The following is a 27,958-nucleotide window of genomic DNA, read 5'->3' as shown; positions in this document are numbered from 1 at the left end:
GGGACCCGGAAGGGCGAGGCTGGCAGCTACGTGCCGTTGAGCGCTAGTGAAATGGTGGCCGCGGAGCGCATGAACTGGCGCCCGTGCGCGTCAGGGCGCATGCGCGCAAAGTTATGCCCAACAGGTGTGTGTGTATGTATAAAACCTAACACCATATGGTTCTTCCTTATTCCACGTATCATGTCCTGTTTCCATAATGACAGCTTGGTCCCACTAACATCAATCTGTTATTCATCGACACAGTCATGTTGATACATTCAAAATAGTTCCAAAATTGCTAGAGCAAGACTCTATACAAAATTGTTCCCAACTAACTAAATAGAAAATTCAAAATTTATTTGCATTCTTTACAACCTTAATATATCCCAGTAAGGGCATAAAATCAGAACTGTGGTCTAGGATTACATTTTTTTTTTAACCTTTTGTTTAGTTATTTTATCAATTTGGTAAGAATAGGTCTGTTTCTATTTGTATTCAGTTTTGGTTCCCTCCCTTTGGCCCTAGTACTTACTGATTTCATTTTATTTTTTGAATAAATAAAAGTTTAGCATGGTTTAAAAGCCATACTATATAAAAAGGTATACATATACCTTAGAAGACCCTTCCCTTTTGATCCCTGACATCCTGTCCTCAACCACCCCCTATAGGTAACCAGTATCTTTAATTTCTGGTTTATCCTTCTGATATTTATTTTTGTAGATGTGTGTGTGTGTATGTGGATAGAGATGTATGTATGTATATAAACATATAGATATATGTGTGTGTGTGTGTGTGTGTATATATATATAAAAACTATTAAAGCCTTTTCAGGTATTGTGGAGATATTTTTATGTATACGGGTTGAGTTACTGTAAGGATCCAACTTTTAGTGGTAGAACTATATTGAAGAACATGCTTAAGTTTTGCTTATAGATGGTGCTGTGGATGCTAGTAAACATGCACACATGCGCACATACTTGCATGTGTGCTTTCCTACATAAAAGCATACTTTATTATATATTGCTTGTTAGCACCTTGGTTTTTTTTTCTGTTTTTTCTTTTCACAGTTATTTTCTGAAAATAACTCCTATCAATCCATAGAAATCTCACTCTGGCTGCTATACAGAAAATGAATTACAGGGAAATCAGTAGAAGTAGCAACAAGTTAGGAAGCTATTGCAGTATTGTGGATCAGAGATGGTTGATGGCTTGGACTGAAGTAGTACTGGAGATAGAAAAGAAATGTTTGGATTAAATAGGAATGTCTAAGAGTTCTTTGTAAAAAAATTGTGTATAAATGCAGGATGTTAATTATTATCACCTAAAATATTAATTACTATTTTTTAGATGCAGAAGGAATTGCTTGACACAGAACTGGATTTATATAAGAAGATGCAGGCTGGAGAAGAAGTCACTGAACTTAGGAGAAAGTACACAGAATTACAACTCGAAGTATGTTTTATCACAGCTACACAGTACAGTTTAAAGGAGCAGATGTAGTTGTAGTGATTAATTTGAAAACATGTTCTCTTCATTCTCGTCAACAATTGTTGGTAATCCCTGACGTACATATTGGGTTGTTGATGTAGGAGAAGGGGAAGAGGTTAACAGATTTTCAGAGCTACTAGAGAAAATCATAATAATTGAGGAGTAGCAGTAGTTCTCCTTATCCATCGAAGTCCCTCCATTTCTAGTGAATTTTGTTCCCTGTGCATTTTTGGTTTTTTCTTCTCCCTGGGACTGAAAACTATGAAAGGATTTTCAGGTATTCTTATGGAGATATTTTTTGCATATGCAGGCATATTGAGTTGCTGTAAGGATCAGACTTTTAGTGGTAGAAGTATATTGAAGAACATGCTTAAGTTTGGCCTATAGGTGGTGCTGTGGATGCTTGTAAAAGAGAAAATACTTTCTTACAAGTTAGTTACGTGGCTATTTATGTAAGAAAAAAACTCCTAGTGAAATTGACTGCTATTATATGACATAAGAATTTTTAGTAAAAATGTTTAAAAATATGTTTAAAAATTGGAATTACATATTGAAGTATAGAGACATTAATGTCATTAATATAGTTGGTGTATTTCTATATCATTGTCTGATACAATTTAAATTTTTTGTATTTTAGATTATTTTGCTTAATCTGGGAATAATGCTTTTTTTTCCCAAATTTGGCAACTTGATCTTTTGTTTGTTTGCTTGACATGGTAGAAATCTACATCAAGTACTGCCATCCAAGTATTAGACTTAACTTTAGTAGCAACTGGACTTTTCTTAAGGCCCTGTCTTGCCTGAAAGTCATAAGAAGCCATTGGATGTTGTCCTAAACCTGAATACATTTGCATTCTCTGGAAACTTGGCCTGGTTGCATGTGTCCTGCCCAGGACAATAGGTTTTGAAAAAGATAGATTTCTTTTATGTTAATATAGAAATTATATTTTCCCCATTGTGGATAGTTCATGCCGGTGTTGGTGAGACTTTAAAAACAAAGTATTGTTTTCAGAATTCTGGCCCATAACTTTAGTAAGTAAATAATAACATTACCAACATTCTTTATTGGCCCATATTTTGCTGCTTTATTATGATGTGGCTAAACACCAAATGACATTTTATTTTTCTTATGATGGCTTACATTTAATTTGCAGTTAATATTAGAAAATGTGGTAATGCATTATTTCCCAGAGCATGTGCATTCACCATAGTAATTCCACTAGTTGTAAATAGATATTAGTGAAAAGAGGTTCTGAGACCAAATAAATTTGGAAAAGGTTGTATTAAACATGCTTTTTGACCACAGAGTTTCTTACAGGCTTTTCATTTGTGAATCTAAAAAAAATATGCATTAAGTATTCAGTGTTGCTCAAACTTATTGGTCCATGGAACCCCCTTTTCAAGAAGCATTTTGAAACACTGGTATTCCTCAAAGTATATTTTTGTATATGCTCTTCTGTTATTAACATTAATCCTTGTCCTTTTACGTTTATGTATTTTAATTATTTTTTATTTTTGAAATTGACAAATGAAAAATTGCATATTATGGTATATAATGTGATGTTTTGATACATATATACATTGTGGAATGATTATATCAAGCTAACATATCCATCACCTAACATACTTAATATTTTCTGATGAAAATAGAACATTTAAATCTGCTCTCTTAGCAATTTTCAAGTATATAATGCATTATTATTAGTTATAGTCACCATGCTTTACAGTGGATCTCCAGAAGTTATTTCTCCTGTCTAACTAAAGCTTTGTACCCTTTGACCAACGTCTCCCCATTCTCCACATCGCCACAACCCCTGTAACCACTGTTGTGTTCTCTGCTTATATGTGTTTGATTTGTTTAGATTTCACATATAAGTGAGATCATACAGTATTTGTCTTTCTGTGCCTGGCTTATTTACTTAGCATTATTATTGAGATTTTAGATGATAATTTTAGCTAATGTTACAATTAACTGTCTTGAGATGAAAAAACTGAAATTCTTACACTAGCAGAGATCTAGCAGTTGTGCCTCCTTGACATTTCTACTTGCATATCTCACATCCTCAGTCTCAACATGTTAAAAAATTCTGCTTATCTTGCTTCTAAATCCCATCTGTACAATTTTATTTTTTCCCCCTTTTTGTCTCTTTTTTCGTGGCCGGCAACGGATCGCAACCCTCAGTGTCGCGCCCATACCGGACCGGGACCAGCAATGGGATCGCAACCCTCGGCGTTGCCCCCGCACCTCACTCAGCCAGTGAGCGGCCGGTCTGCATGTGGGATCCGAACCCTCGGCGGGAGCGCCACTGCGCTTCCCAAGCGGCGCACTATAGCAGTGCGCCACCGGGCCGGCCCCCCATCTGTACAATTATTCAAACCAGCAGTCTTAATAGATTCCTTTCCTTCAGTGTCCATATCCAAGGGAGCGCCACTGCGCTTCCGAAGCGGCGCACTATAGCAGTGCGCCACCGGGCCGGCCCCCGATCTGTACAATTATTCAAACCAGCAGTCTTAATAGATTCCTTTCCTTCAGTGTCCATATCCAATTAATTGTGAAGTTTTATGTGTGTTACTCCTAAATATCTTAAATATGTTTTCTTTTCTTTATCTTCTTTGCCACCACTATAGTACAAACTTCCATTTTCAGGTGCTGGGACTACTGTAATAGTATACTGACTTGTTTCCCAGCTTGTTGTCTTCTTCTACTCTGTTCTTAAAACTCTAGCCATAATATAATTTTCAACACTAATTACATCACTCTATTTTATTGCTTCAAATCTTTTAATTGATTTTCATGGCTCCTGGGATAAAATTCAAAATCCTTAACTTTTTCTTTAATGTAATGCATAATCTGACCCTGCCCATCTCTCCAGCCTTATTTCTCCATCTAGCTGTACTGTATTTTATTTATTCTTTGGTAAACCATGTTTCTTTCAGCCTTGGTACCTTTTTCATGCTGTAGCCCCACCTCATTCTTGCTATTTCTGTACTTTGTACCTTCTTTGATTGATAGAACAAATATTGAGTACAGTCTGCCAGCTACTGCTTTATTCCCAACACCAATAGTGTTATATTTATAATAAAGCAGAGAATAAGACAGGGAAAAAAACACCTTCAAGGAACTTCATTCTACTGGGTTATTCACTGCAAATCTTTGAAGTTCTGTTCAAATCTTTAAGTAAAGCACTTTCTCACCCTTTAAGTCACTTCTCATTAATGTAGTTAAATAACTTAGTGATTTAATTTTTCTTTACCCCTCTAGGATTTGAATTTCATGAGGGTAAAGACTTACACACAGGAAGTGCTCATTAAATATTTGTGGAATAAAGGAGTGGTGTGTTATTCATATAGAGTGATATAGCAGAATATAAATTAGTATGCTACATAGGTTGTATAATGATGTTAGTGATAAGTAATCAAAATAATGAATTTGACGTAACTGTACTACTGAAGTCAACAAGCAGACAAATAGAAACATATTTGAAAGTCATAACTGAAAAAATACATTTATTATATATGTAGGCATTATATATTTATTTATTAACCTGACTTCTGAAGTAACATCCAGCACTGCATATCATTTGAAATCAAGAGTTGCTGGTCATTTTGTGAAATATCATAATGTCTTAGAGAGCAAGAACTTAGTAGAAAAAGGGTATATTGAGTAATTTTAAAACCTTAAATTAATGTTATTTTGTTGTCCAAATCCATCAGCTACCTAAATTTGTTTTCAATTTAAAAACTAAAACCCCAGCTTAAATTATATGTTCCTTTTATAGGGTATTATTTGAACATGATGTCAAATTGCATAAAAGTTTGACTCTTCTGCCAAAATATAACACTTGGCTTAGATTAGCAATTATAACACTATTTAATTTATGGGTCTGATCTCTTCTAGGCTGCAAAACGAGGGATTCTTGCATCTGGTCGGGGTAGAGGAATTCATTCAAGAGGTCGAGGTGCAGCTCATGGCCGAGGCAGGGGTCGAGGTCGAGGGCGAGGTGTGCCTGGTCATGCTGTGGTGGATCACCGTCCTAGGGCATTGGAAATTTCTGCATTTACGGAGAGTGATAGAGAAGACCTTCTTCCTCATTTTGCGGTACTTTCTTATGGCCCAACAAAACAAATACTGATAATCACTGTTGGGAATAATAGATATAATTAAAGAGGAAATTATAAAAATGATATGAGTAATTTAAACTAATGTGAACAAAGGTTTGATTAATCTATAATAATCTTTTGTTATTTAAAAATCAGCAACTGTAGGTTTTTTATTTAATTATCTAGAAGAAATGTTATTCTTATACTTGGTAGGCTTTCAGATATTGTGAAATGACTGATTTAAACTCTTGTTTTAGAGAGGGAAGCCTGTAGTTTAGTCTTATTTGATACTCACTTTAAAGGAAAAATTTAATGTCACATTGGCCATCCAGATTGTTTAAAAAAATTTAAATGGAATTTTATATTTGCTGATATTATATTCTTGAACTCTAGCTGACCCAGAATTGAAATAAGACAAAATTTTGATATATGATGTTGTAGTTGCTTTAGTCAGTGCTAGGGTATTGTTAAAGGGAGTCTATCTAATGGTAATAGATTGATCAATGAGAAAGGAGGATGGGATTCTAGTACCTGCTAATCCATTATTTAACTTGGACTTGCTGGGATTTATTAGGCTCGTGCAGAGTGGAGAAGATTATACCTGCCTAAAGGCCCTTTCAGCTAAAATGTTGTGATTCTTAGTGTTACCCACAGGTTAGTTACTAAGCATCAGTTTTACCCTCAGAATTCCATTAAGTGCTCTGGAGATATGAAGGAAATACCAGTTCTTTACTCCCAGGGCTTTTGCATATATTTGTTTAACACAAACCAGTTAAAACAAACTGCAAACATAACTTATAGTCAAGTTCAATTTATTAAACACTATAAATATTTCAGTAACTTTAGAGAAGTGTCTTTCACACTGGCATATGTGGGGGAAAAAAGTGTAGTAGAAGAAAGTTTCATGAGGTAGTAAAACTGGAGTTTAGATCTTAAAGGATAGATAAGCTTGTAGACAGGTACGCAAATGACCTTTTGAAAATTCAGACTTAAGCGTTTGACACTCATATTCCAGGCTTGCTGCAGTGACAACTTCTTTATCAAGACATAAAGAGGTACTGAAAGACATGGTTTATGTTTAAGAAATAACTAAAATAATTAATATTTAAGGATGAGGAGTCTGGAAAGTCCTGTGCTTGATGAATTCAAAGGGATAAAGAAAGGAATCAGAGAACTAGAAAGGAGTTTGGAGATAATCTAGCCCAACTCTTCCCTTCCTTCCACAAGGGAAAGGAGATCTAGATAACTTAAGTGTCTTGTGTATAGTAATACAGCTAATCAGAAAACTAGCTGTGAATATGCTAAAATAATCCAAATGAACAAGGTGAGTTTGTTATGATTTTATTTTGGTGAGACTAAGATAGCTTTGGTTTGAGAACTATTCAGAGCCTCTAAATGGAAATTTTTACGTGCATTTGGATATTTGAACTCAACTCAAAAGTTAGCATTGGTAATTCACTTTTAAAAATTATGTCTTAAATAAGAGCGCAGGTTTAAAGTTTAGCCTCACTGTCTCAACCTGTGATTTGAACACATGGTAGATATCAGAGAAAAAACCTACATTATTAAAGGACCGCTGATTATTACAGCTTGTGATTAACAAAATGATTTATTTTTCCCCTGGGACTGTTAATAATAGTAATGAAAATTATAACTAAAGCCTATAGAGCCCTTACTTTTTGCCAGGTATTATTTTGAATGCCTTATAATAATTTATTATATTATGAATTATTTGTATAGCCCTATGAGATAGATACCTTTAGTATGCCCATTTTAGAGATGAGGAAAATGAAGCATGAAAATTTGTTCAGGTTTACATAGCTGGTAACTGATAGATCAGAGATCTCAGTAACTCTAGAGTCTATTCTCTTTACTATACAGAGTTTTTCTCTATGATTTGTGTGTGTATATTTAATGAGATTATGGTTATAATTTTGAGGTAAGAAGGAAGGTACTCGGATTTTATGTGGTAAAGGTTGCTGATTGTAGAAAAATCCTTCTACATATGGGGAAAAAATTGCAACAAACCAGAACAAGCATAATGTAATGTGTTTAGCTTTTAAATGTGGACTATATATAGTAAGTGAAAGCATGGTCAGTTAGAATGTTAAGCTTTTGAATTAAGAGATCTGGACTCTGATACTAATTGACTGACTTTGGTAAAAATTACTTAAATTCTCTGAATCTTTTTTCCCCCCATTTATTGGGAATGGTATCAGAAATTGATAGAATGTTCTGAGGATGCAGTATGCTGCTTAAGGAAGAATTTAGCATACTATGGGATTGGAGTGATGAGTATAAGAGGAAAGTCAGTAAGGAAGCTCAGGCTTTGATCATTGTTTTCTTCATTTGAAAAATAGTTCAAGTTTCACTAATTCTGGAAAGTGTGGGATAGTATATAAGATTGGAAGATAGGACCACCCTTTATCTTACAATGTCAAAGTACTAAAATGAATTATTCACCATTCTTTTCTGTTAACGAGTTTGAATTGTTTTATATTCTGAATTATATTAGTATTTTAATGTTTTAAATACCATTAGGATTTTTGGGTGCTTCAAAATATTTATTTGGAGGAAATACTTTTTTCTAATTTAAAGCAATATGGTGAAATTGAAGATTGTCAGATTGATGACTCTTCACTTCATGCAGTAATTACATTCAAGACAAGAGCAGAAGCTGAAGCTGTAAGTATTAAACAACCAGAAATTTAGATAAATGATTATAAATATTACTTTTAAGTTTTAATGTAAATGAGTTTTTTAACTTTCTAAATAACTGTGCTTTGACAGTAAGTAGAACATTTGAAATGGAATTCATGCCCACGAAGACTGTCCTAATGCAGTTAAGCAATTCTATATATAACATATGATTAGAATATAGTTAGTCACCAAGTTGAATGTCACATTGTATTGTCTTGCCACACCAGGAATTCTACTTCCTTTCTTTTTCACAGGAGATAGGCCACCCCACTTTCTGTTATTATTTCTTTCAAGTGACCCAGAACAAGGTCTGCTTTGGCAGAATGAATGGTGAGGGATAAGGTAGAAACTGAGTATAATCCTGATGTCTGCCCTTCTAAACCGTCCCTCATCTGCTGCTTCTCAATCCCAGCAGGCTGAACTCTAAAGAAATGTTTCTAACTCAATGTACCCCCAACCAGACCTCTACTACTTTTTTTTGCCCAACATGGTATATAACTCTAGCTTTTAGGTTTCTCTTAGTATAGTTGTCTTAAACTGTATCTTGAATTGTCTTTCCAAAGACTGATCAGAAGTATATGCAACCTTGTGTTTCTTTTGGGTTTAAAAATTTTTTTAAAGGAAAATGGGAGTGAGGTGTGGGGGATTCATAAAAGGAAAATGGGAGTGAGGTGTGGGAGCCATTTTAGTCCTTTGTGTTCTTTCTTCAGAAATTGTAGAGAAGACATCATAACTATTTTGTCCTTGTCATTTTTCCAAGGATGTAATAGTTTCCCAAACAGTTAACCACATTTATGTGAATGGAAGAATGAGATGCTTTTTAGAAGTTTTAAGTTGATTGTGATCTAAATAAGTTTTGAAAAACCTTCTAAATTGATTTATCCTCTTTGTAGTGAATACGCTCCCTGCCAGCACAATGGTACATTGTTAAGGCTTACCTTGTAGGAGTTGTTCTCAGGGCATTGTAACCATTGTAAGACTGTGGGTCTGTTAAGTCTCAGAAGTGTTTGGCTAGAGCCCTGGAATGATGTGATTTTGGTTGTTGGTGGTGAGGGGCTGAGGGTAATGAATTATTTTATAGCATAGGAATTCTTGATCCTAGAGTTTTATCTTTTAAATCTAGTTTTGAGTAACTTCATTTAAAGATCTTTTGTGAAAGTTAAAAAGTAATTTGTAATTGGTGAGAGTTTAAAACTTTCTTGTAAACCATATGTGTGTGTATGTTATATTGAAAAAAGTAGATTTTTGATTGAGTTTTCTCTCAAAGGTATTGTTGAGTACAAGTTTAGAATAAGCTTCCTTTCAATGATGGCTTCAGTAACGATTTTCAGTCTTTTATTAGTTAGTCTATTTGAGTAGTATCTGTATGTTCTGTTTATTTTCTAGGAAGAAGAGATAAACAATGGTAGTTATTGTATGAATGGTTAAAATATTACCAAGTTTGTGGATTTAGTAGGAATTGAAAAAAATATGTACTACTCCCAGCTTATTTATATGGCTAAGAAAAAAAAAAAAAAAAACTATCCTGCCTCTTAGATAATTTTTGGAAGTTTTGCTCTTGGTAAGACCTGTTAACATAAACCTCCTTTCTTGGGTCTTGCTTTTTCTACTTTAGATGTATATCTTTATATGTTTTTACAATGTGTATATGTAGAGCTAGGGCTAGGGTCTGACAGTCACAGACCCCTTGAACCCATTCACAAACCCTTCACGTGCAGGTCTATGAGCTAGGTAACTAGCAAAAAGGTCCTTGGAGCCTTGGTTGAAGAAGGAATAGTCTTTATTCAGCACACACACATCTAATACCTAGGCAATCCAAAGAGAAACTCTGAACCTCAACTGCTACTGGCAAAGTCCAAAGAAAAACTGAGCAGCTGCCAGCAGAGTAAGTATAGTCTATTTTCAGACATGAGCTCTGCGGGCCAGCTTCAGCTTCACAAACTGAAGAACACATAGTAACAAAACTAAAAAGATATATTGAGGCACATGCGCATTAACTCCACCCACACACAACTTGTTTACAAGAAATGTCGAGAGAGCCTGACTAAATTATTCTATTTTCCCCACAGTATATTTTCCAGAATGAACGGCAATCAGTTAAAAAGACCAGGGGTCAGTGTATAAGAAAGTTTAACACAGAATTGTATGAAGGTTGAATAAATGGCAGAATAACTAAGGTCAAGATAGGCCTAATAAGAGTTACCTATTCAGGGCAAATAACTATTTTTGTTGGATTTACAGCAGTAGGCTGAAAGGAATAACTACCAGTGCTGTGATGAACATTTGGAATTTAATTGTAAAAGTTGTTAAACAATAAAAATTTCCTTAACCCCAAAAATTTCTTAAAATTTTGTAACATTCTATTTTGAAAGTGAAAGAAAGTTAAGTTAAAGCTTATTTTATACAAATGGGATATTGAGTAGAGCAGTGGTTTTCAGACTTGTGGATTTCAGGGAACAGTAAAGTTAGGAATTTAAAAACTTAGGGTGTTTGCCAGGGGGCGCCAGTTTTTTATTTTGCCAAGGAGTAATGCTTTAAAAAATATGATTGCTATGTACTGTCACCATCATTATATAAAATAAGTTTTAACACCAAAAATGTAGGAGGGCATGAACTCCAGATAAAGGATAGGCCTTACCAAGAAAAGAAATCTGTTAACTTTTGCCAATGTTTATTTCCAAATATTACGTTGTTCTTATTTTCTGGACCATTGTCTTAGATGATTGAATGAATTTCTCTTTATTTTCTATAATCATTAGATGTATAGTATTTCAAGGTGAAAGTATAAAAATAAGGTAATTGAGACATTCAGGTATAAGTGAAAAGTAAGAAATTTTTCCCAGGAAAAAGATTGAAGCATTTTGTAGAGTAAGAATATATGCAGAACACTTTTAGCTTTGCATTAAGATGGTTATGGTTTGACTCTAGTTAGTTAGAAGATGGTTCCTGGTAATTTTCTATTTTCCTGTTTGTCTATCACCATGCCAACACACTAAAGTTGGATAAGTACCCAAACAGGACAGAAAGAAGTAGCCACTTCTCATGACTGATTAGAATGTTATTTTTTCTACTTTGAATTGTTCCTGTAACTTTGTAGATCAGGATGTTGTTTTCAGAATAGGGATGGTTAAATTCTTATTTTAGCAAAATTAGTCCAAAGTTGAAACCTGTAATCTCATACTCAAAGAAGTGTAGTTTTTTATATCAAAAGCAAAGAATCTCGTTCTACCGATACATTTTTTGATACCCATCCCTCAGCTCCCAGTAGTTATGAGAATTTACTGATTCAAAACATGTAAGGTACTAAGAAGAGTGCCTGAGACAGAGTAAGTCCTCTTACTGTTAGCTATTATTTATGTTACTGTCGTGGGTTTTTCAAAATGAGGAATGATTAGTAAATCAATGAGACACAAGATAGAGTAAATGAAAAACTCTCATTCTTTGGACCTGAGGTTAGAAGTGTAGAATTGGGTTCATAGAGAATAGTGCCAACATCAGCAATCAAAAGAAGCCGATGGTGCTGATTGAGTAAATGGCATATTTATAGCAAGGACAATATGGGTACGTGGATTCAATCAAAAGAAATCAAATTATGTATGTAGCAGAGTTTTGTGTCTGTGTGCTTTTACTGATTTACTTAATAGTTATTAAATACTGCTATATGATAGGCACTGTGCTACGAGAATTAGTAACTCTAGGCCTGAAGTTTGTGAGAAAGTGGCGCCATGTGTCTTGAACTCAATAATTAAAGTCTTTCCTTATAAATTCTGAAAAATAGATTTTACTTTTTTTTTTTTGTATTTGTGGTCATTTAATATAACTCTTGCCTAAACACTGTATTACTGTGGTTATTGCAAATATTAATAAACTTGCTTTTAGCCACTTTTATAGATTAGTTTTATCATTATCTTTACCAAAAATGTGAGGATTGCAGCTTCAACTCTTCTGTAATTATCTATATTTTAGGTTAGTTTTCCCCAGTTTTTGCTGAACATTGGTTCTGCAAGAGCTCCCCTAACAAAGGATTCTCTTATCTGATAAGCTTGTGAAAGGCTATATTTTGTATATTCCATTCAGAATCACAATGTAAATTACTTAAGAAGTCAGAAGGTAAACAAACCTGTTTTAATTTTGCTTAACCCAGCTTTTTTTCAAACTTAATTATTTTCAGAACCATTTTTTTACAAGATGTGGAACCCATATCATAATTGTAATAGTTTTTTCTTTCTTCTTCATCAGATCTTCAGCTTTTTTTCCTTCTGTTTTCCTTCTTCCTAATTTTCTGTAAGCAATAAATAGTCAAAGGGTAGAGGCAAGGCTGTAAATAAAAAGCTAAAACAGACTTTTTTTACACGTAGAAATTAGAATTGTAAAATGAATTTCCATATGCTTATCATTGAGCTTCACTGGGAGAATTAACATTAATACTAAGTCTTCCAATAGAACCTCATTGTCTTTCAAGTTCTTCAGTCTTTTTTTATCCTCTAAGATCACTTCAAGTTTTTCGTTATACAGTCATTTTGCTCATTAGTTTTAAGGTTTTCTTTATGTAGACCATGTACAACTATATTGCTCATAAATTTCACCACCAATAGTTTATCTGCTTATTGCTATTCTAAATGAAATCTTTTCTTCCATTATATTTTGTACTGATTGTAGGAAAACTATTCATCTGTTTTTATTAAATGTGTAACTGCCATGTTACTAAGATCTTTTGGTAGTTTTAATTTTGTTCTGTTGGGTTTTTCAGGTATTTATTCAGTCATATCAATAAATAATGATAGTTTTCCAGTTATTTCATAGTAAGTACCTTTAGAAAAATGTTAAAAACATTAGTAATAATAGTGTCTTGTTCATGAAAATGGTTCTAGTAGTTTTAGTATTATGTACGATGCTGGCTTTTTTGTGTTAAGGTAGAATACAAACTACAGTATTCCTGATTTATTAAAAACTGTGGACACTTGGAGCGTGGTGCTGATAACACCAAGATCTCCCGGTCTGTTGATGGTGGTGGTGGGGGGGCACTATAGAGATTTTTGATCAGAAATGGATTTTTATCATGCCTTTTGTGTATTTATAAAACAATGAGGTTTGGGCCGGCCTGGTGGCGCCCTGCTACAGTGCGCTGCTTGGGAGCGTGGCGGCGCTCCCGCCGAGGGTTTGGATCCCACATACGGACCGGTTCCCGCTCACGGGCTGAGCGAGGTGCGGGTGCAGCACTGAGGGTTGCGATCCGTTGCCGGACACGAAAAAAGACAAAAAGGGGAAAAAAAAAAAAAAAAAAAAACAATGAGGTTTTTTCCCTTCATTTCATCTATTTATACTGCTGCTTAATGTTTGTGAGAAATACCCTCACGCACCAGTGCCAAAGAATGGACACGGAGACATGAGGTACAGTGAAGCAAGACTTTAATAATGGTTTTGCAAGATCAGGTGTCTGATGGGCAGGCACACATGAAACAGTTACAGCAAGCAATTTATTCCCTAGTGCACAGGTCTCTCCCCCAGTTCCTCATTGGCTGAGTACTATGGGGTGCATAGTCTTCCTGGACGACACCAAAGATTTGTTATTCCCTTGTAAGGAATTCCTTTGTCTGATGGCTCAGGGCAAGCCTGCGAAAAAGGCCCGCCAAAAGTGCTGTGAAGGGAGAAGAACCAGCAAAGGAAGAGAACAAAGGGCTAGTGACTAACCACCGTCTTGAAAAGTCATTTCTGAAGAGTGACATGCTGCTTCTGAACTCTGCCCCTTCAGGGACTCTCTGGGAATGGGTTGAGCCAGTTAAACACCCTTTGGGCTGAGCCAGTTAAACAACTTTTGGGTTGAGCCAGTTAGATACCCTTTGCTAAGCTATTCCTGAAAATGAATCACTTATGCTATTTCTTTACAATATTGAGCTATTTACTGTTGTTATAAATCTCATTTATTGTGTTTTTCTTTGATAAATTACTGAAATCTATACTTTTTTTATTTTAACATTTTTCTTTTTACTTTTTAAATCAGTTTTCAAAAGTAAGACTGGTTTGCAGATTTGGGGGAGGGGTATTATTTTCATCAGGTATCAATATTACCTGACGTTACAAAAAGTAATTTGAAAGTTTCCATCTTTCTACTCTGAGCTAATTTAAGTAGCATTTGAGATATCTTTTTTAGAGTTTAGTAGAATTAGTCTCTGGAACTATCAAGATCTAATAATTTTTTAAAAATGTATCTTTTTAAAAACTTTTTTTTTTCCTTTTTGTCTTTTTTACTGACCGGTAACGGGATCGCAACCCTCGGTGTTGCACCCGTACCGGGGACCGGCAACAGGATTGCAACCCTCGGTGTTGCGCCCGCACCGCGCTCAGCCAGTGAGCGGGAACCGGTCTCCACATGGGATCCGAACCCTCGGCGGGAGCGCCGCCACACTCCCAAGCGGCGCACTCTCCAGTGCGCCACCGGGCCGGCCCTCTTTTTAAAAACTTTTGTAGAAATTATTTTCTGTCTTTAGCTTGGTGCTTTGGTAGTTTTGTAAAATTTGTCTTTTTTTATGTAGATGATCAACTGTTTTTCATTTAGATGAGAAAATTCAATTTTTCTTCATCTGAGGTTATTTTTCCCCACTTTTCTTTTTTTGTGGATTTTTACATTTAGCCCACTTCCACCTTTATGACCATTACCACCTTGCTCAAGTAAACATCCTATAGAGCACATTTAACATTTTACAAATGATTATGAAGTTTATTTTTTAAAGCGCATGTTAATGAAATGTTTGTAAAACTCTTGAAGCACTGCAACAGTACATTGTTATGGAAACCACTGATCTAGTTCATATTACATTATTAAGCAGCAGTAATTAAGACAGTATGATAATAAACTTGAAACAGAACAAAAGATTCTGAAGTTCACAAGGACAAAGTAACATCAGAATAACAAATATTGTGAAAGGGATGAAGAATGGTATTGAATTCATTATGAAATAAAAAAATAATATAATAGTATGAAATAGATAATAGAGCAAAGTAGAATTCAGAAATAGACTCAAGTATGTATTTTTAGTAAACCACAAAGGAGATATTTTAAAACAGAATATAGCAGATTATTCAGTAAATGGTGTTGGGACAACTGACAGGTTTGGAAAAAATAAGGCTTTTTTTTTTAATATCTAAATAAATTCATATTGGATAAGTTTTTTTCCTTTTTTAATGCATAAACTAGTAAAAAGCTAGAGGATTTCTGGAAAGTCTTAGTGTGGAGAGAGCTTTTTAAGGCACGGCACAATATTCATAAAGGAAAATATTGATAAATTCTAGTACATGAAAACTTAAAACTTCTTCATGGCAAAAAAATAAAAAAGAGAACAAGAACCCCTTCCCCTCCATTAAAAACATGCATTATAAATGAAATCCAGTTGGGGAAAATATTTTGCCATAAATGTGACAAAATTCCATTTAATTAAAAAATACAAGCCAGCCAGATCTTGAAAAAAGCCAAGAAACATCTTATTTCTATGGAGAGTCACATAAGGTGCACAGATATACATGGTTGTTCATGTGTAAGGTAAATGCTGGACATAGATATAGACTTATTCCCCCTCCACGTGCATATCAGAGTTCCCCCTACCCACTGGGAAACTATCCCTGGCCAAGGTAGTTACCCAAAGAAAGGCACATCCCCTTTAAGACAAATGGAAGACTGGAGGAAGCAGGGACCTTAAGTAAATTAAATTAGCATGCTAGTGCTAAAGCACTCTGGGGTGGGACAGTAGCAGTAGATTAACTTATCTACTCAGACAGATCTCGCCTGCACTCTGAGTTATGTGAGCTGGGTGAGGGTCTGCATATGCCTGCAAATGATTTACACCCCTACTTTGATCTGTTCACTGTGTAACTGTTGTATGTACCCCATGGCAGCCCGGATATCTGGCTGGCTGTTGTCAGCGACTTCCATAAGTCTAATAAACCGATGTCTCTACCTATTGAAGTACCAGGTGAGTTTTTTGGAATAGGCAAACACTACACAAGTGCCCTCTCAGATTTGGGGCTCCCGAATATATCATGTCTATAGAAATGGGCTTAATTATGCTAAATATATTATTATGTATATGTATATATAGAGCGCCGTTCAAGAAAAGTGACAGATCTGTTGGTATGAATATTGAAAGGTCTCAGTGAAAAAATTGGGTCAATAATATAAGTAGGAAGTTATAAATCAGTGAAGTATGTTCCCATATACATATCAAACATATTTTTATACACAGACCATTTTAGTATGTGTGTAGAAAAATATTTTCAGGACTTTATTCCAAACTATTCATAGAATAGTGATTATCTCTTAGGAATAGGATTTTCAAGGATTATAATATTTTATATTATGTGGTCTGACATTCTGGATTTTTTAAAAATATAAAATGCCTGGGGTGCAGAAGAAATTTTTTAAACTTTGAAGTTTTTATTCTGCAAGTTACCTGAGATTTTTTTTAAAATTATTATAAAAACAGTTTTTATTAAAATGAAATTGTGGAATATAACGTTTCATTTTAACATAGAAATTTTTAGTTCTCTTGAATAAATTTGCATCTTTACAAAGCAAAAAACTGTTATTATTTTAAAAATTTATACAACCTAATAGTCAAAAGTTCCTAATGGAGGAAAGTTAATAAGTTAAATATACCTGATTTTGAAAATCATCTGTAAATAATTTTACAACTGAAAATTTAGAAAGTTGTTGTAGAGTCACTTTATAATTTGAAGAAGTGTGCTGAATATAGAGATGTATAAATTTGTCATTAGAAACTTTTGTCGGGCCAGCCCGGTGGCACACTGGAGAGTGCACTGCTTGGGAGTGTGGCGGCGCTCCTGCCCAGGGTTTGGATCCCACATGGAGACTGGTTCCCGCTCGCTGGCTGAGCTCAGTGCGGGTGCAACCCCGAGGGATGCGATCCCGTTGCCGGTCCCCGGTGCGGGCGCGACACCGAGGGTTGCGATCCCGACACTGAGGGTTGCGATCCCGCAGTGCGGGTGCAACCCCGAGGGATGCGATCCCGTTGCCGGTCCCCGGTGCGGGCGCGACACTGAGGGTTGCGATCCCGACACTGAGGGTTGCGATCCCGACACCGAGGGTTGCGATCCTGTTACCGGTCAGTGAAAAAGACAAAAAGGAAAAAAAAAAAAGAAACTTTTGTCAAGAACTTATTGTAGAAAATTTCAGTAACATTTTTGCTTTTTAGGTGAAATTATTTTAACTGAATGGAAAGATGAGTAGGCATTTTGCATGAGGCGATTGGAATTCCTTACAGTAATATGATGTATTTTTATGTAATGGTTGTACTTCAAAAAATTGCAAGTTGTTTCTGAATTTAAATGTATATATTAGCACTTTTAAAAAATTCTATTTGTATGACATTGTGATGAGGATATGGACTAAAAACTCCTGAACTGCATTTTAATAGGCATAGTATCTTTTAAATTTATCATAAATTTATATGTGCAGATTTAAAATTTATACCTGGGGACTTTAATATCACACAACTCATGTTCAGATGTCATTGAACATATAATTGTTTCTACATTTTACATTATGCTGTACTTTGAGATTGTACTATAAATCTTTTGTGACTATGACTTATTTCGGTATGTTGCTCACATTGATTTATGTTAGTTCATGTTACTGTAATTTAAATGCACTCTTTCCAGACCAGCCACTTAATGTAGCAGTACTTAGACTTGACTATTTCCTACATTCGAGTTTTATCACTTTCACTTATAAAAGCTTTGTAGGAAATACTGTATTTTTTCAGTAGAAAAGTTCAGGGGATTTTTTCTTTTTTGAGATATTTATATTTGTGTTAGTTTCACATCCAACTTGTAATTATTGTGTTCATTGGTATAATTTGAAAATGTATTTTACATGTGCACAATTATTCTTACATTTCTTAGGTTCTAGTTAATAGTTACTGTATCTACCATTTGTAAATTGACAACAGTTAAAATACAGTGAATACATTTAGCCTGTTGCTCCTAATTTAGACATTGATTCAGAAGCAGTAGCCAAGATCTTGAAGTGCCTTGGGATTGTTGCCTTAAATAGCAGTTATTATTATATTGTAAACATGTTGACATATTTCTTCTAGTCAAACATTGGCCAGTAATGAAGTAGCTCTACTGAATTAAGAGAAATTGTTCTTGTTTTTCAGTTTTTTTTTTTAAGGAATTTTCAGTCACTAGTCTGTTTTTATGGTAAACAACCATACAAAGTAAATTATAATAATAAATAGTAAATTGAGAATAAACAACCGTAAAGCAAACAAATAGATAGCTACTATCTTTAGCTGTGTTTAGTTATTTCAATTTAAATATTAGACACTGTAAAATTTATTTTTTTCAGAAATTATTAATGTTCTGTATTCCAATGTTTTTGATTATTTTAGGCTGCAGTTCATGGAGCTCGTTTCAAAGGGCAGGATCTAAAACTGGCATGGAATAAACCAATAGCTAGTATTTCAGCTGTTGAAACAGAAGAAGTTGAACCCGATGAAGAGGAAGTATGTTTTTTTTTCCACTTGATTTTGACATTCATTGTTCATAGTTTTTATATAAAATGTGATTTTTATGGCTGTGATTTTAACATAAAACTTTTATTCCTGAGCCATGTTCCAGGCAGGGTTTATAAGATAAATGCAGACAACTTAAAATTTTCTGGATCAGTGAGAACTGTGGATTCTAATCCCAAGAGAATACTTGAAAATCATATATATACTCAGTTTTCATTTACTCTTAGAAGACAATAATTATTAGATTTTTATTCACAGGAAATCTTAATATTTTAAGTTTTAGAGTATCTATTCTGCTCTATTGCTTTATTAACATTTCAGCTTTCCTTTATTTTAATTCATATCATTTTAGTTCATTAGAATGAATGCCTGCTATATGGTAGATACTGTGCTAGGCACAACAATGAATAAGACACGGTCCCTATCAAGGAGCTTATAATCTGGAAAGGGGGGTGGTGGCAGACACATAAGAAACTAATTTTAATAAAAGGTAGACTGGTATGCTGAATAAAGATTTGAACATCTTGCTGTGGGAACCTAGAGGAAAGAGTGATTGTTTCTGTCCAGAAGAACCTCGAAAGAGGAGGTATTGACAGTGGAGGTAGGTCCTAAGTGATAAAATAGCTTTCATAATCAAGAGGTGGTGCTAGGAATATAGTTGAGAGAGGTATTTTAAACAGAGGGATAAGCATCAGTTTAGGTATGGAAGAGTGCATATTTCTTGGATAACAGTAATTAGTCTGATGGCAGAGATAAGATTCAGGATAGGTATGGAAGAGTGTTTTTCTTGGGTAACAGCAGTTACTCTGGCTGAAAAGTGTGGGCGTATAGAGCAGTGAAGTGAGAGAGCCCTTTGAAAACAAAAACTTAAAAGTAAGCATCTCTGTTGCTTAATCATGAAATAAGCTGTAGGAAAAAGTTGATGTTAAGATTTAAAGATGAGGTAGGAAAACTGATTCCATATTTTTACCTTTGTTAGATTTTCATAATGGCATTTCATTTTGCTTGAAGAGCATTTCAAGGCTGTTATACATATCCATAGTCAAATGCAAAAATAAAATGTATATTTTGAAACTCATATACATGATTTGTCATTTTATATTTTAGATTATACCTTTGTCCTTTCATGAGTTTGAATTGAATGGGGAGAAAAGCAGGAGAGCTCCTGGTATTAGGTATTTTGAAAAGTTTTAAAAGCAGACTGAGAAGCTTTTATGAAGGCAAGGGGGAAAAGAAAGGAATGCTGTAGAAGAAAATGTTTGTTTCATATGGCAGAAAAGTATAAGTATTGATAGAATTTTATGCAAGTTTTTGGTTGATTTAGCATTCAGGTTTAGACAGGGTAAGTCAGAAAACTTATTGTTTTCTTTTTAAAAAAAATATTGAGCAATACTTTGAAGGTATAGAAGATGGCATTAGTTGGTAAAGAGAGGCAGGAGAAATGGCATATACAGAGGTTTACTTTGGTATTTTGTTAGTGCCTGTTTCATGCAAGCAATAAAATAGATATAGAGAAACCATTGAATGGATAAAGGTTGCTTTTCTTTGTTTCTTGAATGTTCTAGCTATAGAAATACCTTTTGTATTCAACTCTGTTGAGAGAGATCAGTATTTAAAAGTATCACCTTTTTTCTTTTCTTTTCTTTCTTTCTTTTTTTTTTTTTATTTTTTTTTTTGGGTAAATTCCTAAATACATTTTAACCTAAAGTTTCAGGAAGAGTCTTTGGTGGATGACTCATTACTTCAGGATGATGATGAAGAAGAAGAGGACAATGAATCTCGTTCTTGGAGAAGATGATTTGACTGATCATTGATCTGCATATGCTAGAACTCTACCTGTGTTTCATTAGTATTATCTAATGTACTTTTACATATTTGTAAAAACAATTTTTGGTAAAATGTGATGAAGATGGATTTCACAAATAGACAAAAGAGAAGAAAACTACCTTCTGATCCTGTATTTTGAAAGATTGATGTTTGCATTTTATTTCAGTAAACAATTGCTAAAGACATCACACTAGAAACATATGCAATGTTTTTATTACATACTTCTACTGAACATTACAGAATTCTTTGGGTTCTTTGTAATTTAATTAATAGGTCTGAAAACTTATGACCAATACTTGTTATAACTTAGAAGATTTTGTTTTACTCCAAATAAGGAATGAATTTGCATTTAAAATCTTAATGAATGTTTTCAGATATGAATAGATAACATAGTACTCTAACTAAAGTCTCCAAGTTATGTATTCATAATATTACATAGTAGTATGCTTAGGCTTTACTATGTATTAGGCTTTTGTTGGACTTGTATATGTATTTTACCACATGGGTTTTAATGATAATGATGTATGACTGCTTTACATATGAGTCCTTCTGCATCTGGATGTTAAAAATAAAGTGGAATGGTCTCTTAAAAAGAAAAGAAAAAAAGCAATTACAAAAAAAAAAAAAAAAAAAAAAAAAAAAAAAAAAAAAAAAAAAAAAAAAAAAAAAAGCCAAGACGATATTCTTTGATTTTAAGAGAAAAAAGAAAAAAAGAAAAAAAAAGGAAAAAAAATTAAATAGACCATTCCAGATGGTGATCTACCCCTCCCCCCAATTATCACAAAAGGAGCTATAATCACTAATTTATTCTTAATAATAATGGTAACTGGTACCTTTACAGTAATGTACAATCCAGTGTTTAAAATTTATACCACTTCAGTTTGGTTTGATCCTATAAATTTTCAACAGATGTCTTAAAATTTAAAAGCAGGCTGATTAGTTTGGAGCCAGACTTCAAGTAGAGCTAACATTTGGTGAATAAGAAAACATCACATTACATTTTGGATGTATGAAAGAAAACTTGACCATTTGAAGATGTATGAATAAAGAAATGTACTATAGATACTACTTTAGGAAAACACTGTTTGGTAAGTGTTCCAGTCTGATATTTTAAGTGTGCATTTTCTATACTTGTATAAAAATCTTTGACATTTGAAACAGTACTGTGATTTTTAAGTGGATTCTCTGGCAAGTGAACATGGTCACGGAAGTTGATACAGCAGTTTCCAGGAAATAAATTCATTCTTTGTAGAATGAAGGGGTGGGAGATTACATATTAATCTTTTTAAATTTATCATTTTGGTTGCAAGTGTTTCTGCCTTTCTTGAGATTATAGTAATAATATTAAAAATCACAATTTAAAAAAACTACTTTCTTCCATATTGGGGTTTTCACAATCAAAAACTAATTTTACCACCACCATAGTCTTCTGCCACTGGAGGAATTTGTCGATGCTGTTCTTTTTCTTTATTTTCCCCCACACTTGGAATTAAAGTTGTATGTATGTTCTTGATGTAATACTATTTCATAGGAATGTTTTGGCTTGCAGTTGGAGAAAATGTAAATATTTAAAATTTCAGAATCAGATTTCAGTTCTCAAAATAGTGACTTTACTCAAAACTTCTTTATTACACTTAGCTCTATGATATATTTTTATGTAGTCTTTTGTGTGTTGACTGTGTGCTATTCTGATTCATTAGGTAAGTTTGTTTTCTTTTCTTTTTAGTAGTCGTGAAAGGTGCCAAATTGGCAGAGGCTCACGTTTCTTCTCTTTACACCAAACAGGTATTATAAAGAAAATAAATCTTTCAAAGGCCAGTTAAATCTCCATGCTGATTTTTGGCTTTATAATGTGATTGGTAAATTTTAGCCTCTTTTTTCAAAAATTATTGTAAAATTCCCTTATAATATAACTGAAATTAACCTACTTTGTTTCTGTCAGTCCATAAATAGTTAATCCATTTCTCTATTCTAAAATTCTCTATAACCTAGAACTTAAAATGTTTTAATAACTCATGTTGTTTTAAATGAATCAGAAGACAAGTATGATTTAATTTGCTTCTAGAGTATGGGGATTAAATATTACCAACATTCATTAGGTTCACATTTACATCTTATTAAAAATATTTTAATTATTAATATTAGTATTAAGTTGTTATTGGATTTTTAATTTATGTGTATTTTTATAAATACCAGTATTCTATATGTACTTTCATATGTTCTCATTTAAAACTTAAGATATCCCTTTGAAGTAGTTGTTAATTCTCATTTTACAGATAGGAAAACTTAGTCCAATAAAGATGAAGTGCCTTGCTCAAATTCATAACCAGTAAGTGGAATAACTAGATATGAATGCAGGCATTCTGATTTCATTGCCAACTTTTTTGTAAAAATACTCTAATTGCTGCCTCCTTCCTAATTATTGACTGAACATGAGGTTGTGTTTATAGTAAACGTGGTAGTTCTTGCCTCGAAGATATTGCACGAAATTAATAGATTTCTTGGTTATTAGCCAGTTTATACTGTTAATCCTCCCTTTTAATACAGCACTTTGTTCATATCTCTGTTACAATACTTATGTTGTAATGTAATTTATCTGGTTTATATGTCTGTTTTCCCCACTAGATTACAAGCTCCTCTAGGAAGGGGGACCATGTCTTATTCATCATCTTATCTCTACTGCTTATCATAAAGCCTGGCTCATAGTGGGCACTTAGACATTTGTTGGATGAATTAATGAATGAATGCATATTTAAATCTCCAATAATGGAGTGACAGTTATCTCCCTTGTTAATTCTTACCATTTTTCCAAAAATCTCTCTTGAAGGTCTTCTCAGTCACCAGGACCATTTTGCTAAATAGTTGATACAGTTAAGTTTCTCACCAGTGGGGTTACAGGTACTGATGGGGAGGTATAAGGGTACTTCAGAAAGTTTGTGAAAAGATTCTTACTATCTTTTATCTGTTTTCCATGAACTTTTCGAAGTACCCTTCTATACACTTGTAGTCTTAGTGGAAGTTCCATAACAATCAGTAAGGCATTAATACTAATATTAATATTAGTATTAATATTAGTGTTAAATGTTTTCCATTTCAGGGGCAAAATAGCCTTTGGTTTTCATTAGTGAGTATGATTAGAAATGCTAGGAGCCACCAATCTAGCCCTTCCCACCAATTTTTTTTGTATACAAAGGTGACCTAGTATAGAGTCCGGGACAAGGGTTAAGCGATTTAACTTTAGGTTCCAGCTCTGTGGCCTTAGACAAGTCTCTTACCTTATTCAGGGCTGTCTCTTTTTTGGTAAAATGAAAGGGATTGGACTAGATAATCTCTAAAGTTCCTTTCACATCTGTAGTTTTCTTGGTGCTGCATTAGTGTTTGATCTAAAACAGTTTAATATATTAACCAACTCTTCCTGTTGTTGCTCTTGTTGTTTCTATCACCTTATCAATGCAAACTACTTAAATTTGGTTATGATAATTTATATAATATCTCTTGATACACTTTTGTATGTAGTGTTCCCAAATGCTTAAATTTGTTGGTACAAATTCCATTCAACCCATAAAATATAGATTAACTTCTGTGTTCACTAGCACTTCCCCATCCCAATAATAATTTTTCATTTTATTTCTAAACTCAGTGTTTAAAAATACAAATATTTGCCTGTAATGCAGTTACAGTCAGTCCTCCTACCAATATGGCCATTATCTTATTTTTTGATGGCTGGCCAGTATGGGGATACAAACCCTTGATCTTGGTGTTACAGAAAGCTGCACTTTAACCAACTCAGCCCAGTGAGACTTCTTCTACCAGTGTGGATTTAAAGTCTCCTTTCCATCATAGTTTACTTTACTTTTTCTTTTTACAGTGTGCTATCTGAAACTAGAAACAAATTTTTAATTCTACAGTTCTCTTAACAGTTTATTTGCTTTAGTACAGATCTGGGCTGTGCATGCTGGGTTGAGAGTGGGAAAAGGACTGAGGTCATTGTAGGTAGCTACTTCTTTCAGGAAAAATTTGAGAGAAATTACATATTACTGGTTAAAAGATAGATTAGGATTACCTCAAGGGATGGTTGAGTTGTTATTTTACACATTTTACTCAATATTTTTATATTTCTAAGCAGTGTTGTTTTAAAATGTTATTGGATAATTGTAACATTTTAAAAAATTATTTAACTGATACCCAATCATTTAATGAAAACCTGTTGCAGGAATGGGAGAGTGTTCCATAGCTTTTGTTTTATTGTAATATGATCAAATGTAACAATCAGTAGTTTACTATAAAGATAAGACTTCACTGTGTTAGTTGATTGCCTATAAAAAGTGTGACTGAGCTTAATTGAAGGAAATATCTTGTTATTAGAACTGTTTTTGAGGGGACTGTATTTCTGCTCTTACTTGAAACACTAACCATTGGCTATAAGGGTTCAAAAAAAACACAGTTACTTGTTTGGCATGTTGAAGTATCAATGGCTTTTTAAAAATATTACAGCCTTGGGCCGGCCCGGTGGCGCACTGGATAGTGCGCCGCTTGGGAGGCGCGGCGGCACTCCCGCCCGAGGGTTCGGATCCCACATACAGACCGGTTCCCGCTCACTGGCTGAGCGAGGCGCGGGAGCAACGCCGAGGGTTGCGATCCCATTGCCGGTCCCCGGTCCGGTACGGGGGCAACACTGAGGGTTGCGATCCGTTGCCGGACACGAAAAAAGACAAAAAAAAAAAAAAATATTACAGCCTTTATTGATCTATATTTTCTTTTTCCTCTTACATGTAATGCAGACTAATCATAGGAAATTAATTTTAGTCCAGTCTAGGACTTATATAAACATTTGTAAGCCTTTTTTTCCTCCCCCTTAGGAAAGTCTATTCGCCTTTTAAAACAAAAATATCCTGCATGAAATTCTAAGTTAGTTGACTTTTTGGTCTTTCTCTCAGGGCTTTTCTTGTTCTTCCGAAATTCTATAAATTATAAATGGAAGTTTAATGTAGAATTAAATCACCATTGTACAATATTTGTAAGGCAGAAAGAAAATTTCCTTTCCCAGATCTCAGGAACTTCCTTATTCTTGTTAATTCTTTGAACTGGCTAAGTTGCTCAAGGTTATGTATACAGGCCTTTAGAGAAAGGTTGGTTTTTTTTCCCTGTGATCGTCATGTACCTATTAAATGACAATAGATAATCTTCCAAAATAGCTACCTTAAAGTCCTAGAAAAGAAAGAAATCGTGGTGAACATGACCGTTGTTCTCAGTAATTTCTAATGAAAACATCAATACTTAGTAGAAAGACACCTAAGTTGGTAATAACTTTTTCACAATTAGTATTGTGTGCTCATTACTTAGTGTAATTACCACTAAGTCAAACTAACTTAGTGGAAGCATTTAAACATTTTTTTTGTATCAACTTTTTATACTTTCTTCTTCCTAAATCCCTCCTTGTTTCTTTATTTCATGCGTCTGCTCATCTTCCCATCATCCAAAGTTAGCCTTCTTTTGTATACCAGGCACTGTCTCATTTTGATATGTTCTTTTTTATTTATTTTTGTTGTTGACCTTTGAGCTTAGTATGGAATTTTACATCATATAGTGTGATTAAAGAATGAAACAATATCATGTGAAGTTTAAGAAAATTAGATTACTTTGAAATCTTTGGAAAATCCTAAGAAAACAGGTTTTGCTTTCATTTTTATTTATAATGCCTTGGAATTTGTTCATGATTTCTTAAAATATTTGTACCTACCCAAATCTCTATGAAAATTTTCTGTCTGGTCATTTAGATTTCCTTACCAGAAATTTTAAATTATAACTGTGTTGTAGTGCTGTGATCTCTGTAGCTTAATGGTTTAAAGAAGTGTGATGCAGAGAGGTTTTGTTAAAATCATTTTAGCCCAAAGCTTATTCTTTGTGTAATTTCTCTGCAACTTTAATTTTGATTCTTTTCCTGAGTAGATTTTTTTTAATGTTTAGAGAAGTTGGAGATGAATTTATGGTGTGATTCAAGTTTTAGATTTATGTACTATTTTCAAGTTTTTTTTAATAGTCTTTTCTTTTTTCAGCAGAGAGAGATCATCATTGCCTGAATTTAGTTTTGTGACTACAAGAGCAAGACCTGTTCCTGTCTGGAGACGACTGTTAAAATAATATCATCCTATCATTTTCTGTTTGCCCTTTACCAATTTGAATAGAAGTTTACATGTACTATAATTATCATTTTATCTTTATAGTTCTCAAGAGTACATCTGAGTCCAGAAGTGTATCTGAATGTGTGCTCTGTCTGACCTTATTCTTAAATGTTTTCTCCCTTTATAGCCATTTGTTTTTTAAATACCTTAAGAAGGAACAAGGCCTCTTAGTTTCCTAATATGAAATTTTCATTCTCAGCCAAATTGAGAATTGTGTCTAGGAAATATATAAAGCCATGATACTGTGTTCATTAGCATGAACAATTTAGAATGAAGAAAATTAAGAAGTTAAACATCAGTTTGGTTTTAATTTTTCTGGGTTTTAGGATATATTTCTGGGATTAATACAGCCACTTAAAATAATTTTGAGCAGATGATAAAGTACTTTTTTATACACTGTAATAATAGCTTGCCTCTTTCTTCGGAATATACTTACGTCGCTGCCAAGGCCACTTACCCAAATATATATATTTTTTAATTCTTAGTTCTTCAAAACCAACAAGGAGAATAATTTTCTTTCAAGTAACAAATGATCTGTGGATTATGAATATTGAAAAATAACTATTAAATGTTTAATATACACAGGTTTTCCATGTTTTCTTCACTTGCAAATCAGGACATTGAAGATGATCTTAAAAAGAAGGGTTTAGTATTGTGTGTCTAACATTGTTAAAGACCATAATTTCCACCTGACTTAAAAAGTATGTCCAAATTATTGTTCATAAGTATGGCTTAGAATTATTTGTAAAGGAAATGATTAAATCCTATCCTAAAAGATCACCCACAGCATCCTTTATATAATGGGCACCATAAAGAAAAGTTTACGTGATTTCTGAGTATTTCTTCATAGGTTCTCAGGAGGCATTTGAGAAGTTGAAAGTTATACTTGGTAGCAACTTTTTAGTAGAAAAGTCCTTCCCCATACTGGCCAGCGGCCAAAAAAAAAAAAAAAAAAAAAAAAAGGAAAAGTGCAAATTAAACTCATTCTATTCACCTTTGTTTTTTTAGTTTCATCCAACCATACCCATTTTACTACTACTTTTTTTGTGCAAAGCTGACTATTCTGCAAACACCATTTTCCCCCTTGAGTATGCATTGTATTTGTCTTTGTGAAAAATAAAAAGAATATAATGAGCACATCAGTCATAAATT

General features: G+C 33.8%; 1 protein-coding gene across 6 annotated transcripts in view; it reads left to right on the top strand.

The window, feature by feature from the left end:
• RBM26 (RNA binding motif protein 26) overlaps positions 1-27,586 on the top strand; it is an 88,108-nt gene extending 60,522 nt beyond the window's left edge. Inside the window, exons 18-24 of one of the 6 annotated variants that reach the window (XR_551604.1) lie at positions 1,327-1,431; positions 5,366-5,566; positions 8,167-8,253; positions 18,675-18,788; positions 20,506-21,712; positions 22,354-22,409; positions 26,684-27,586. Coding sequence is in view for 3 of the 6 variants with exons in the window: in XM_008587835.1 (XP_008586057.1) it covers positions 1,327-1,431; positions 5,366-5,566; positions 8,167-8,253; positions 18,675-18,788; positions 20,506-20,595 (597 nt within the window). In the remaining 3 variants the exon portion in view is untranslated. Of the gene's footprint in view, positions 1-1,326; positions 1,432-5,365; positions 5,567-6,583; positions 6,624-8,166; positions 8,254-18,674; positions 18,789-20,505; positions 22,410-22,900; positions 22,954-26,680 lie in introns of those variants that run through there. The other 5 variants (XR_551605.1, XR_551606.1, XM_008587836.1 and 2 more) reach the window with 5 other exon arrangements.
• Positions 27,587-27,958: the final 372 nt, after the last annotated feature.

Source organism: Galeopterus variegatus, unplaced genomic scaffold, assembly GCF_000696425.1.
Source record: "Galeopterus variegatus unplaced genomic scaffold, G_variegatus-3.0.2 Scaffold4563, whole genome shotgun sequence".
Classification (NCBI taxonomy): Eukaryota; Metazoa; Chordata; class Mammalia; order Dermoptera; family Cynocephalidae; genus Galeopterus; species Galeopterus variegatus.
Note: the sequence above shows the minus strand (reverse complement) of the source record. Positions and strands in the feature narration are given on the sequence as shown.